General features: G+C 36.2%; 6 protein-coding genes across 6 annotated transcripts; 1 reads left to right on the forward strand and 5 right to left on the reverse strand. All coding sequences in view use genetic code 12, as the record gives it.

Moving 5' to 3' along the window:
- Window positions 1-202: 202 nt before the first annotated feature.
- DEHA2B00110g (DEHA2B00110p) lies at window positions 203-1888 on the forward strand (the record flags this gene model as incomplete). Its single annotated transcript, XM_002770002.1, has 1 exon — window positions 203-1888. One exon carries the CDS (start codon window positions 203-205, stop codon window positions 1886-1888), a length of 1686 nt encoding a protein of 561 aa, XP_002770048.1.
- A 737-nt stretch (window positions 1889-2625) lies between these two features.
- Window positions 2626-3705, reverse strand: DEHA2B00132g (DEHA2B00132p; the record flags this gene model as incomplete). Its single annotated transcript, XM_002770003.1, has 1 exon — window positions 2626-3705. The coding sequence occupies one exon, from the start codon at window positions 3703-3705 to the stop codon at window positions 2626-2628; it is 1080 nt and encodes a 359-aa protein (XP_002770049.1).
- A 574-nt stretch (window positions 3706-4279) lies between these two features.
- On the reverse strand, window positions 4280-4540 carry DEHA2B00154g (DEHA2B00154p; the record flags this gene model as incomplete). Its single annotated transcript, XM_456973.1, has 1 exon — window positions 4280-4540. One exon carries the CDS (start codon window positions 4538-4540, stop codon window positions 4280-4282), a length of 261 nt encoding a protein of 86 aa, XP_456973.1.
- A 642-nt stretch (window positions 4541-5182) lies between these two features.
- On the reverse strand, window positions 5183-5995 carry DEHA2B00176g (DEHA2B00176p; the record flags this gene model as incomplete). The annotated part of the gene is made up of 1 exon (XM_456974.1): window positions 5183-5995. One exon carries the CDS (start codon window positions 5993-5995, stop codon window positions 5183-5185), a length of 813 nt encoding a protein of 270 aa, XP_456974.2.
- Window positions 5996-9140: 3145 nt separating this feature from the next.
- Window positions 9141-9929, reverse strand: DEHA2B00198g (DEHA2B00198p; the record flags this gene model as incomplete). Its single annotated transcript, XM_456976.1, has 1 exon — window positions 9141-9929. The coding sequence occupies one exon, from the start codon at window positions 9927-9929 to the stop codon at window positions 9141-9143; it is 789 nt and encodes a 262-aa protein (XP_456976.1).
- Window positions 9930-10561: 632 nt separating this feature from the next.
- Window positions 10562-12421, reverse strand: DEHA2B00220g (DEHA2B00220p; the record flags this gene model as incomplete). Its single annotated transcript, XM_456977.1, has 1 exon — window positions 10562-12421. The coding sequence occupies one exon, from the start codon at window positions 12419-12421 to the stop codon at window positions 10562-10564; it is 1860 nt and encodes a 619-aa protein (XP_456977.2).
- Window positions 12422-13637: the final 1216 nt, after the last annotated feature.

Genomic DNA, 13637 nt, shown 5'->3' on the forward strand with positions numbered 1-13637 from the left:
CGGCCGGTACCTAGTACGGCCGCCGTGTGCTGGAAAGATATTATATGCTAGGGTTCAAGATGACAATGAACAAAACATAAGGGTCTTTTTAGACACTCACCTTTTGAAAATAAGAAATATCTCACATAATCAAAAATTACCTACGTTGGAACATATAATATCCAAGCATAATGCTTCAGTTTCCACTGGATCCACGACTGTGATGCTGGCACTGAATTATGTTACGAAAGCGATGATGACGGCAGAATTTAGAGAGATTAGTAGTGATGAGTTCAAAATTACATATTTGGCTCCTCTTGATAAGGTTATTAAAAAAACTAACTTCGGTCGTCGGATCATAGCAGAAGACTATGGTTATCCTTTGGGAGATGCCAGACATGTGGAAGATGATATTCAGATATATTTTTCTCATCAAATAGAAGATACCACTGCTAGACTTTATCGTGACATCTTGGATGAATACCACCATTTTGGTCACGCTTCAATCATACCTCCGTTGTTGACAAACCCAAACTTCAAGCCCGATATTGTCCATGTGTCTTATGATAAGGCATCAACTCGTCGAAATCCTGATATTTGCTTTGCGATAGGAGATTATAAGACAGAAAACTATTTTTTAACTAAAGGACTTCAAGAATTGAAATTAGCTATAACGGGTTTCGTAGAAAAGCGTTTGAACTTGAAACAATTGAGACTGCATGAAAACCAGCACTTATTTGAAGATCGAGAATGGTCGCCTAGAGTTTTATGCGCATTAGTTTTAAGAAAATATCTTTATCAAGCCTTTCTCTGTGGGACAGACAGAGTGTTTATCTCAGATCATCAGTCATTTTCGGGGTTTTTCAAATATGAGATTATGGATGATGGAAAAATGATCATAGACTACTATGTTATTAATGATCCCGAGACTGTGGAACATGGCATAACTCTAAGGTCAGCGATAGCAGGCTTTTTCTATAAGGATAATACAGAGGCGCTCAGTACAAAAGAGAAATTCGCAGGACTAATTGAAATAAGTCAGAAGACCAAAGGGCCAGATCCATTAGCGAATGTGCTTCCTCGACTTGTGGAAGAACCCACACCAAGTCGTAAACGGAAACGTAGCAAGATGTCTGGGAATCAACTTCGAAAACGATTGATAACTATAGAAGAAAGCAATGAAGTCGACTTTGATGCCATTCGAGGTAACACATTTTGTCGGATAATATATAACCCTGCTGCATCTTTTCCTAATTTGGGATTGCTGCTTCCGTCCACAGTCTTTGTTAAATGGTACAACTATCCTGAGCAGGCTCAAGAAAATTTTCCAGATAAAGATAGTTACTACGACATGTACGTCAATGAGCTTGAAATTAATGAGATGCTTGCGAATTCGTCATTTGCTGCAAACTTCGCAAAGCTTATAGTTTCTGGATACTGGAATGGTATTCCAAGCCAGCCGATGCATATATTTGAAGATTTGGGAGAAGAAATACCATCTACTGAATGGGATAAATTTAGGGTGCATAAAGTAGTTAAGGAGAGACTCGCGGAAATTCATCTGTTGGGAATTTCGCATAATGATATAAGACTCGACAATATACATGTTTCAATATCGGGAAGGGTCACTTTGATAGATTTTGGGTTAGCTTTTTACCCAAGTAGTGAAGAGCAGAAAAAAAGAGACTTTGAAGCCCTTGATGAGCTTGTCCCAATTACTGGTTATGGGATTTCTGAGGAGGATAAACTACGTGATGTTGTCTTAGCTAAAAACGAAAATAATGAAAGTGGATGGAATGATCATGCAAATTCCAGTGACGAAATAGTCTTTGACGAACTGGTTTTAAAGTCTGATGACACCCCAGGGTCTACTAAGGTTGATTTCAATTCGAAATATGATGAAACTTGATACAAATGACTTCGGACCAGTTCAGAAGTATTTTTGAAGGATGTGTACTTGAATTCTTGTGTTTTACAGTGGTAGGACTTATTAAGCTTAAGATATCGAATAAAATTATGTCATAATTCAAAACTATAAACAATGGGGCAGAGGAACTTTGCAGAAAGTCTATATATTTTTATGATAGAAATTCCGTGTTATCGTGATTCACCATGATACAATTGAATATTTACTAGTTAATAAATTATGTATGTCAAAGAAACAAAGTAATACTTCTATTTCATCATAACGTGAGCAACCTCGTCACCCAGAATGGATAGCCATAGCTGAAAAAACGCACACAAAGATGTTCAAGCTAAGCTATTAGACTGGTCAAACATGCTTCTCATATACTTTTGATTCTTCCATTTATTGCATACAGCTTGTTCGTTCGTGCGTCGCTGATACGAAAGCTTGTTGAGTTCGCTTGCCCATAGAAAACACTATAGCCTAAATCCGTGCACCTGAACACCCTTTGGCGTGCTTCCGAAACTCCTCATATCGCTCGTCCACTTCAACATTGCTTCTGGTAGCAACTTTCAAACGGTGTTATGGTATTCTCGGACCAAGTATCTAACGAACTTGCCGAGCTCGCTCTTACTGAACCAGACCGAACCTATCATACCTTTCGGTTATCCTGCTGGTCGACTATCGTCTGAAAAGCCGACAACGTCCAATTGAATTTATGGTTGTATGACCGTGTGGATTCAAAGAATCCCATTGGCGTTGTTTCTCATCAACATATAGTCTGCTATAGCCAACTTCAAGAAATAGTTGATGCCATCGAGGATTCTGGCTCGCACCTTCGACTGCGCAAACCTGTCATCGGGAAGCATCAACGAGATAATCACGGCTCTCATAAACATTCCAGTCGTGTCTTCTTCCACCACAATATACTTCTCGATCGTCTCCATCACCGCCCGCTTCACCACTTCGTCGGTGGGATTGGTCACCACTTCCTCGATGATTCGGTTACCGCATACCTTGGCAAACGTGTAGAAAAAACGGCTGGCATAGTTTGCATAGATCACCTGGGTCGTAAAGAGAACGGGAACCTTCAATATGCCCTCTCGCAACATCCGATTGTAAATGGGATGCGTGCCCTTCAAATGTGGCCTGTCCTGGAGAATATACTTCTTGACGGCCTCAAACACCGGTATACTTTCTTCCTTGTTTTCGCTGTGTAAGTACTGCGGGTATCCCTTTCCATAATATAGGTTGGCGTTGATTGTGCGGAGGAACTTGTCCTCGTGCCGGAGATGTGTATGCGGGCCTTCCATGGTTGTCATTGAAGTGGGTGGCTTGGTGTCTTCTTTTTCGCGGTATAAATAGGAAAAGCCGCACTTTTGGTTGGGAATTGCATACCCGGTTGTTCTGAAGACGTGCTGTTGGAAATTACTATTGACCCTGTGTTCTGTTCTAAGATGAAGATTAAGGTGAGTCTTCGAGGCATGATTGAAGCAAAGCTTGCAAACATTTAGCTTAGATTCTTTGACTCCTGCTATTTCCGATGCGTGATCGGTAGATACAACACTTTTGCGCACATAATGGCTTTTTGAGTGGTTATCAAAGTGGTTATTAATTGTTGATAGAATATCTTCACGGACGCTGGAACAACCTACAACATTCGCTAAATATCTCTGCGTAAATCTCTCGGAAAACGGATTAAGAATATTTCCGTCGTGTGTTAAAATAGAAACTCCATCAATCTCAACAATACGTATGCCGTGTGCTTCCATTTTGTTGCAAAAATGCAGGGTTAAATATTGACAGAAAACACAACTCATCTGTCGTCGACGTTCGGGTCGTGCGTGTGCGCATATTGCATGTGAAATAATGCCAATTAATGGAAAAAGATAAATGATTTGCAGCCCCGGGCGAAAACGCTAATATACCGTACCAATACTAGAATCCACCACTGTTCTACAGATATCATTATAACACATATAAAACACGTATAGGTTCAATATTCCAAATTAAACATGCAATAGACTGTGATAATAACATACTCAAAGTTTAGCTGGAAAATTGAACTTCCTTAATTTTAAAATTGTGAAATATGTTTTCTCAATTTTTGAAATCTCATATTTTTTTGCGAGAATCTGAAAAACAAAAAAACTATAATTTCAACTTTGAAGGATAACTCCTAGGAGGGTCGATACTACCTGGAATATACTACACATTATCCAAATACTACGTTACAAGTCGAATTGGGTTAGGGGTTACACTCTAAAAGTGTCACCCTTAAACTTTTCTATGGCTCAATTTTTTTTTCGCGTTGTCACGGTTACACTCTCATCATTATCTGTCGGGGTTGAAATAGCTTTCATATATATCTTGTATGCGGGCCTACGATGGTTGTCATTGAAGTGGGTGGCTTGGTGTCTTCTTTTTCGCGGTATAAATAGGAAAAGCCGCACTTTTGGTTGGGAATTGCATACCCGGTTGTTCTGAAGACGTGCTGTTGGAAGTTGCAATTGACCCTGTGTTCTGTTCTAAGATGATGATTAATGTGTGACTTTGAGGCATGATTGAAGCAAGCTTGCAAGCATTTAGCTTAGATTCTTTGACTCCTGGTATCTCGGAGCCATTGGTAGAATAATGTTGTAACAAACAATTCATTTAAAAATCTCCGTAATGCGCAAAAAGCTACAATCTTTGTGTATACTAATAAGTCTTATATACTATGATAAAATTGAATTAGTTCGGCTATCTGACACTAATGGACATTAATAAAAGCAATAGTACTCAACTTTTAAGGAATTAATCAATTAATGTCGAATAAACCATAGAAGTATGAATGATTTACAAAGAGTATTTTAAGGTATCAGATGATTATGCAACTATAAACTTTTGAAGATAATGAGAGGTAGATCTTTAAAGCCAATATCTAACTATCAGAAAGAGATAAATTGAAGGTACTGTACTCTTATATATATATTTTTTTTATTCGGTTTTATATATGTTTATAAATGATTACGTATGTTTGTAAATGATTACGTATGTTTTATGTTAAGTATGTGATTATGTAAATTATAGGTATTATTGTTAAGCTTTGTTTATTTGTTTTGATTTAATATACCACGACGACATGGTCCTCTGAAAAGTAAACAAAAACAGTTTACACTATTAGTATGGGGTTAACTATGGGAAAAACTCGCAATCTTCAAGTGCAGGGGATAGTCAGTACATCATTTTTGTCGACTACTTAACTTTTTCTTTTAAAAATTTACTTTATTAAATCTTTGCTCTTGCCCTAACTCGCTACATGCAATCAAGATCCCATATATTTGCGTTGGTAATCTCCGGATGCATCACACGGACATCTGCATTAAAATCACCACCGTTCCAACCCTTCAAACAGAATGATGCCATCTGCCGTTTATTAGCTTCTTGCACACTATTGTCACATGGTTCTGAAAACATACTACCTGTCCCTTTAGTATAACACTTCTTTTTGCCGGAACTAGTCCATGAGGCTACAGCACATGTCCAGTTTAATCCATCTACCTCGACCCACTTAATGTAGCCCTTACATTCTGGGCCTGATGAACCAATTATCATATCTGCTATCGCTGTCCCCAAAGATGCAAAGCCGGTAATGTTATCAATGAAGGAAGCTTTAGTGTCATACCAGTTCTCTATTAGCCATACACGAGCGGTCTCTAACCTATACTTGGTTACAAAACTATACTTCTTTAGTCTCGTCGGTGTTACCCATACTGGTAGATCAGCCGCTCTCTTTACCACACCTGTTGCGTCAGCACTGTAATTAGTCAAGATTCTATCAAAATCTTCGAACCCAAATGCTAGAGCATTAAAATTCTCATTTCTTTTCTTATTGTTAATCGCACTAATAAACTCCTGAGATATTTCTAACTGATTAAATAATGTATCTGGCATTCTATTACCATTACCGGACCGGAGATATTCATGTGCTTCTGACGGTATGTTACTTATTAACATGGTCACTTTAGCAGTTGCGTTAAGTTTTTCTAACTCGGCCTTCAGGGGGAATGTTTCAGCTAACCCTACGCTGAGACATAACAAAAATAACCCAACGAATGATTTTAACATTATGATTATCTTTGACAGATTTTCAGGTGATATGTCTATTGTAGAATACACGGGCGAAATTGAACCAATTATCTTCAGTGATAATTTCTCATAAAAATTTAAAAAAGAAAAATTAAAGTTCCGTAGAAAGTCGTATGACGAGGTTAGCAGACTATGTAACAAAGCTATGTATTTTATTTTTTGTTAGAGGGGCGTGTACCAGCTTTTTATTTTATTCTCGAAAATAGTGCTTTCATACATTCTAACTAGCAGTGTGACAGGCTTTTACGAGTGCGACTTCACATGGATAATTAGCTGTAACATGCAATTTACAAGAATTTTATCCACTCTTTCAATTTCGCACCTATTTCGGTTAACCACGGTGGCAAGCTCAGGATAAGGAGGAGCGTGATGATAATCATCGATAACTTGGTATGTGCGGCTCGAAAGCGACGCATGTCATTGCCGAATAGCACAAGCAACTGGCGCTTATGCCGCGAATACTGCGGGACGTCAATGCACTCGGTGGACGATTCGGGCCTCAACGAACTCCTGTTCCACCATTGATTGAGCAACATGGAGCAAACTGATAATTGTGTTATGAGCGTCTTTATTAATTTTCTGCTTCTAATTGTAGAGGACAATCCAAAGAGCATAACTTTCAAGCGGTCTTCCAATTACAACAATTATTCAAATTATGTTTCTTCGAATTTAATCATTCATATTCTTAGAGACCGCATGATGTCCGTCTTGAAGATCATCTTATATTGGCTTAATTCTTGCTCGTATATTCAATATTATGATGCAAGATTAGTACCAAGAAATTTGGCTGTAGCCGTTTACGAGTGCGCATAGTAGCTTAAAAATTTAATGCAAATCAAAATCGTTTGATCTCATGCAGGCATAGACATTTGGCGATGTGGCGCCTGACTTATAAGAGCGCATCAGGAAGGGCAAATCTCGCATTAACTTATTACATCTATTCAGATGAATTGCTTAATAATGTATTTTGAAGTAAATTTACTTTCGCTTATGAACGTTTTTGAACAACCCCCTAATCGGATTTTATTTATCGTTTAGTCTTTGACGCTACTGATAACCCTATAAAGTCAAATTTCAATCCCGAACACTTATGGTTGCAAGTACATGCCTGTACGTTCAATTCAATTACCAAAACGAATTGAATAACTTACGAACTAACGTAACATTTCAAGCATTGCATATAACAATATTACATAATCAAATGTGAAAATTTTTCTGCGTGTGTAACAAGGAAATGAGCTTATGCAAGACTGGTCCAAATGGCGGAACCGGAGCACATCGGTAGCGTTAACTGATGGATGACAATTGGCAATCGTTCCGTAATGCCGTGTGGAAGTGGACACCAAGTGTCCCAGGGCTAGTACAATGGTTTCGTATACCTGGCGGTACATATCGAGTTCTACATAGTTAATTGACTAGATGGCATGACGATCCTACATATGGTAACCTGCAAGACATCAGAAACAACAACTTACAAGTTATAGTTATGTCATTAAAAGTTTTTCCATTTTACGACGTTGTAGGTTTGCACACGTTAATTTTGAGTCTCAAGTTGAAAATTCATGTGTTATGGCGTTGAATGGTCACAAGTTCGTAAGCACAAGAGCATTAGTGGAAGCTCAGCAGCAAATAAGATAGATATAAATAAAATCTTCCAATAGAGAGAACAACCAAACGACTTCGTTCCGATAATGTGCAATTACAAGAAAGTGTGCCTTACTAAAATTCTTCGATAACGTAATACAATCTTACCTTCTCTTTTGGTACCAGTTTACACACATTTACGACATTGCACCCAAACGGGTGTGTTCCTTAACTTAACTATGGGAAAAAACGCGCAATCTCCAAGTGCAGGGGATAGTATCCATCTATTGTATTTTTCACAAACAGATATCATACCATGCTATACAGACAGACAGAAATCCACTTATCAGATATACCAGAGTTTGTAGTTTTTCTCATTAAAATATTCTGTGGTACTTTAATGCCAACACACAGTTTTAGGTTGTTAGATTTTATTGAAGAAAATTACAATCTGGAATTTTTTTCTGCAACATCTGGTTTATGCCACCTCATACTTACAGACCATGCCTTCCGTTTAAGCGCTTTGATTCTTCTGACGATCTAAGAAGGGCTCTTTGCTTTAACCTTTTCAAATTAAGAAAAATCATCATTTTAATAATGTTCTTTACTGGTGTTTTCCGTTCCTAATGACTGAGGTTCTAGGACGTCAGTTTAATGATACAAAGAGGAATATAGTTTTTCGCGGAGGAACAATAGTATGTACTTATACTTATAATAAACTGATAACATTACCAATAGCACGAAGCTTATATCAAGAGGATATTCTATTATTGTTTCAAAGATCGTATTTTTTTGCATAAACTATGTACGATATTATGAGCTCAGGTTAATTGAGCAGTTGAAACAAAACGAAAAAAAACAAAGAAAATGGGAGAAGCTACAAGAAAGATGTACCAGATATTTATTTGTTGATATTGGAAGCGGTATTGTACAACAAGAAGATATGTATGCACTTTTTATGACAATGATTACTAAGTTCATTAAGATTGGGTATAAGAGACTGGCAACAGATCATGGTACAATTTGTCAAAAAGAATGTTTCTAGCAGCAAATTAAGCTCATCCTTTATCTCTAGAGTTTTGGAAATGCAGGAAGAGCATGGATCAAGTGTAGCACTTAATAGTACAAGAAAACTAGCAGAGAAGACCAGCAATTAATGTCCGAGCGGTAGCACCCAATAATTAATCTTCCAACATCGGTTAAGGAAATAGATAATTTCAAGACTAACATTCAGTTAGAGCGTAAAGAAATCTTTTAGCCGTCCATAAAAACTTTTTCTTGCTTATTTAATACAACAATCCTACTCTATGTAAGTACTTGTTTGTTTATTTGTTTTGGTTTATGGCTCCTCAAAAGTAAACAAAACCAGGCTTCCAGGTTTTGTATGGGCTTGTCGAGCTTCCACCCAATTACAGGGTATAGTCGACTATGTAACTTCTGAATCATATGAAGAACTTCCTATTTTATACGAGTACAAAAAGCTTTGCTTCAAATCATTTATTGATGAATAAATATGAAAAAAAAATAGATATACAAGAAATCACTTAAAGCTGTTAGTTTCACCATCTTCAGGGATGAGAACGGACTCAGAAATTTTATGATCTTCAACATAATCTCTGAGCTCCTTACGAGTAAGAATGCAATGGTTAATAGCTTCCATATGAGTTGCAACTATTTTTGCGTTAGGTAACATAACATGTGCACGAAGAATGTCTTCCTTACCCATAATAATACTACCAAAGGTAATAACTTGAGCAAATCCAGCATTGAGAACAACAATATCTGGCTTGTGGGTAGATAATACATTTTCTACCTCGTCATTCCAGATAGTATCACCGGCGATATAGAGTGTTTTTTCTCTTGGATGTTTGAAAATAACACCACAAGCATCACCAAGCTTTTCGGCTAATGTGTCAACAGCATACGCGACATCACTTCCATGTTGACCACCAGTCTTGATAAGAGAAACATCTTCAAAGCAACTAATTTCTGAAAGAACGTGTAAGTTGGTGAACCCTTGAGAACGGAGTGTTGCTTCGTCTATCCTATCTTGTACATAAATTGTCATCTCTTTTGGAATGAGACGGATGGCTGCCTCATCCCAGTGATCTGCGTGAGTATGAGTAACAATAATAGCATCAACTTTGATAAGATCTTCTGCAGGAATAGGCAATTCCACAGTCGGATTACGAATCTCACTACGAACACACCCTTCAAAGCCTGGATATGCACCCTTTTCAGCTAAAAGAGGATCAATCAAAAACTTCTTATCCGCATATTCTATGATTTGAGTAGCATTACGGACCTGTGTGATATTCAATTTCGTCATTCTTAAATTTATAAAATTCTATTATAATTTATTCAACAATATTAGATAACTTAGGATTCCTAAGTTTCTTATATAATTCTAAGCGAAGTAATAATTCAGTCTTGTGCTTATTGAGAATTGTCTCACGTGCATTTTTTTTAATAATTTTCTATATTATTAATCATCTCTTTATACCTATTAATAATCAATTTTACTAATTTTTTAAAAACAATTCTCTGAGAAATATTAATAATTATGTCTCGGGTATCAGAGAATGTAACGTTTCAATTATATCGATGAGGGATGATATTATATTATATAACTGAAATCGGCAAATAAACCAAACAAATGCAGTCGTTTTTTCGATTGCAATGGTCCGAACGGTATGATGACTAGTAGATATTAGTTTTTCAGTTCTCTTCTTGGTTGTTAATGATTTCATTCGTAAGTTTGAGAACTTTCTATCTATCTTCTTTATCTTGCAATTCTTTTAATGAACCTTTTATGTATTAGTTATTTTAACTTTCTTGGGAAACTTAGATTGCAACACCATACAGAATTCAGAAATGAAAACTCCAAAATATTTCTACGATGCGAACTATCTGAAAATGTACAAAAAGTTTTAAAATTTAAATGCTAATATATTATTAAAATCATACTCTAATGGGGTAAAACATTCTAACGAAAAAGTATAGGATGGATTTGCTCAAAAGGTTTTCATACTTGGCAACCCTGGCCTCCAATAATTCAAGCTCTGGCGTACCATTATACTCTCCCTTTTCGACATCTTGTAAATTATGTGAATGTAAATGCATTTTTCTCTCAGTATTAGTGATACCTGAATGGGCGGTATTTAGCCTATTATTTAAGGTTCTTCTAACCAACCATTCTCTGATAATTAATAAAAGTAAAAAAGCAACGAAAAAGCAACAACCCGAAAAAATTTGTGTATTCAAAAAAGGTTTGTCATTGCTTTCATCTCTAATAGCCAACGCAATTACTTCTGCAACTAAACAGAAAAACAGCGAACCCATATTTAGATATGACCATGCCGCTGGTAATTTTCCTTCGTCTTGAAGAATATCAGCTGCTAATGATTGGGACATCACACTTCCAATACCAATGAATAACCCTAAAACAATTGCAAATACAACTATTGCTGGAAAAGAAGTAGCATTGATCCAAAATGCCCATAGAAGAATTGAGATAAGTAATGAGACAGCTGCAGAAAAATTGCTTCTTCCCACTCTATCGGCCAGTATGCCAAGGCTAGGACGACCAAACACTTGGCCAGCATTAAGTAAAGCAGTTATAGTAGAGGCTGCGTGCGAGGTTAAACCAACCAGATTAGAATAAGCAGCCATGGAGAAAAGCATCAAAATGTAGCCCAATAAACATAACAGAAACCATAATGTAATTAGAGTAAATGGATAGTTCTTAAATATGCTAAAATCTAAAATTACCTTCAAATTATCTTTAATAAACTTTGCCTTTAATGTTGTAGAGAATGGCAAGGGTTTATAATTTCTAGGTTTGTTCATAATTGTTGCGATTAAAGCCAGGACTAAAGTAACAATTCCACTCATTCTTAGTGCCCATTTCTGGTCCCCTGTTTGCTGGATAAGCTTATTAACGGATAATGAAAATACTATACCACCAAGCCCACCACCAGAGACCGCAATTCCCATAGCAAATGCCCTATATTTCTTGAAATATGTAGGCAATATAAGGGTAGGTGGTATAAAAATCATCAGGAAAGATAAGCCAACCAAAACCCCTTGAGTCAAATATACTTGCCAAAGTTTAGTCGCGAAAGATGCAAGGATATACCCACTAGTTTGTATGAAAATACCACAGAAACTAAGGTTATAAAAACCAAACATTTTATATCCTAACACACTGAGAGGGGCTAGCACTTGTGCTAGAAACACTACGATCCCGCCAATTAAGGCATAATCATATGGAGTAGCCTCGGGAAATGAATTTGATGACAAATAATAGTTCAAGAAAACTCCGTAACCAGCATTAGAACCCCAGGTCGAAAATGCTGCCAACATAGCACAGAATGCTGACACCCATCCATAACCCCCATCTGGTGGATCATTATTGACATCATCATATTTTTCATCGGTGTAGTCTTTCTCATTATAATCCTTCTCCGATTTCCGATAGAGTACAATATTGCTTTCCTGGTCGCCGTCATTATCTCCCGAAGTAAATGCTAACCGCATATCCAAAACCTCTTCTAAATAGGCTTTGTCTTTATACTGTGGAAACTCATCATTGTCTTGCTGATGATCATCCCTGATTGCTGTAACAATTCTGGACAACGTAGAGTTATTAGTCTTCATTCTCTTTATACTAGTTCCAGAAGTTATATTATCAATATTATCCGTATTAGTAACAATTTCCTGAATCTGGTATGATTCGTTCCTCAAAGAGTCATAAGAAGTATGTGAATCTGCATTAGCTACTATCTCTGAGTCTCTCATATAACTTTCCACATTTGACATTCCTTTCAGATATTCATATTTATCAAAGAATGAAAAAGTCAAACCATTTGAAATATAACCAAATTTTATGCAACTTTAACTGCTTGTAAAAGCTTACTATTAAATTTTAAACCTGCTGACTAAATGCAATTTATTGCTTGGGTTTGATTACTAATACATTTTTAAACATATTTTTAAGCTATGATATTTCAAACGGATTGAATATTAATGAAGGGACCAACAGTTGTAATAAGAGCATTTTGTATATGTTTTTAGACATGAAAGTTGATAGCGATAATACCCCTTAATTAAAAGACTTTACAACATAATCAAGCTTGACATACAGTAGTCGCTTACTAATTATAATTTCGTAATCAGATTTCGTTAGTAATATGCGAATGAAAAAGAAATGTGTAATTTATTACATAATAATATATTTTCACATTACCATCAACATTAAAAATGGAGAAATTGAGCATGAAGTAAGTTGAGGATAATAATAATAACTATTTTTACTAAAAACATAGCTGACTAATTAAAATTAACTAAAATATGTAAATTTCATAGACCCAACTTGCAAAAATCCGAGGAAAGCTTAATATTATCGGCTCTATTCATTTATTCTTTAATCAGAGAAGCAACTCAACAATCGACTAGCAAAACTTTTACCAGATATATTTATCTGTTATGTGCATGTTATATGCATCAGAATACGGATAAATTTCTTGTAATATTGACAAGCACAGTTCGAATACCTCTCTTGTAGGTTTAATGTGTAATCTTGATTTAACTAGTGCTATTCAATCCAATTATCTCATGATTAGGGTACTAGAGAATTCAGCTGGTGACCTGACGATCAAGAGATGATTTTATAATCAATTATCCGAGAGGTAATAATCCGGTGAACATTTACATGAATCACTGAATAGGTGAACTTAATATAAAATTTTCAGAATTATGACCTGGTACGAACAATGATTCAACAAACAAAATAATAGCTTTAACAAAATAATAGCTTTAACAAACTTATACAATCGATTCTAACTCCATTTTTACTGCAAGCTTATATAAGACAAACAGCAGTTCGTAATCTTCCCGGTCATAAGAATTATCCCACCACGCGAGAGTCTGATCTAATTGTGTCCATGACTAAGAAGAAAAACAACTATATAAATACTCTTTAACGTTTCAGTTGCAAATTGGTGATTGCATACATATGCACATGATAACAAGTTTA

This window comes from Debaryomyces hansenii (genome assembly GCF_000006445.2).
Source record: "Debaryomyces hansenii CBS767 chromosome B complete sequence".
NCBI lineage: Eukaryota > Fungi > Ascomycota > Pichiomycetes > Serinales > Debaryomycetaceae > Debaryomyces > Debaryomyces hansenii.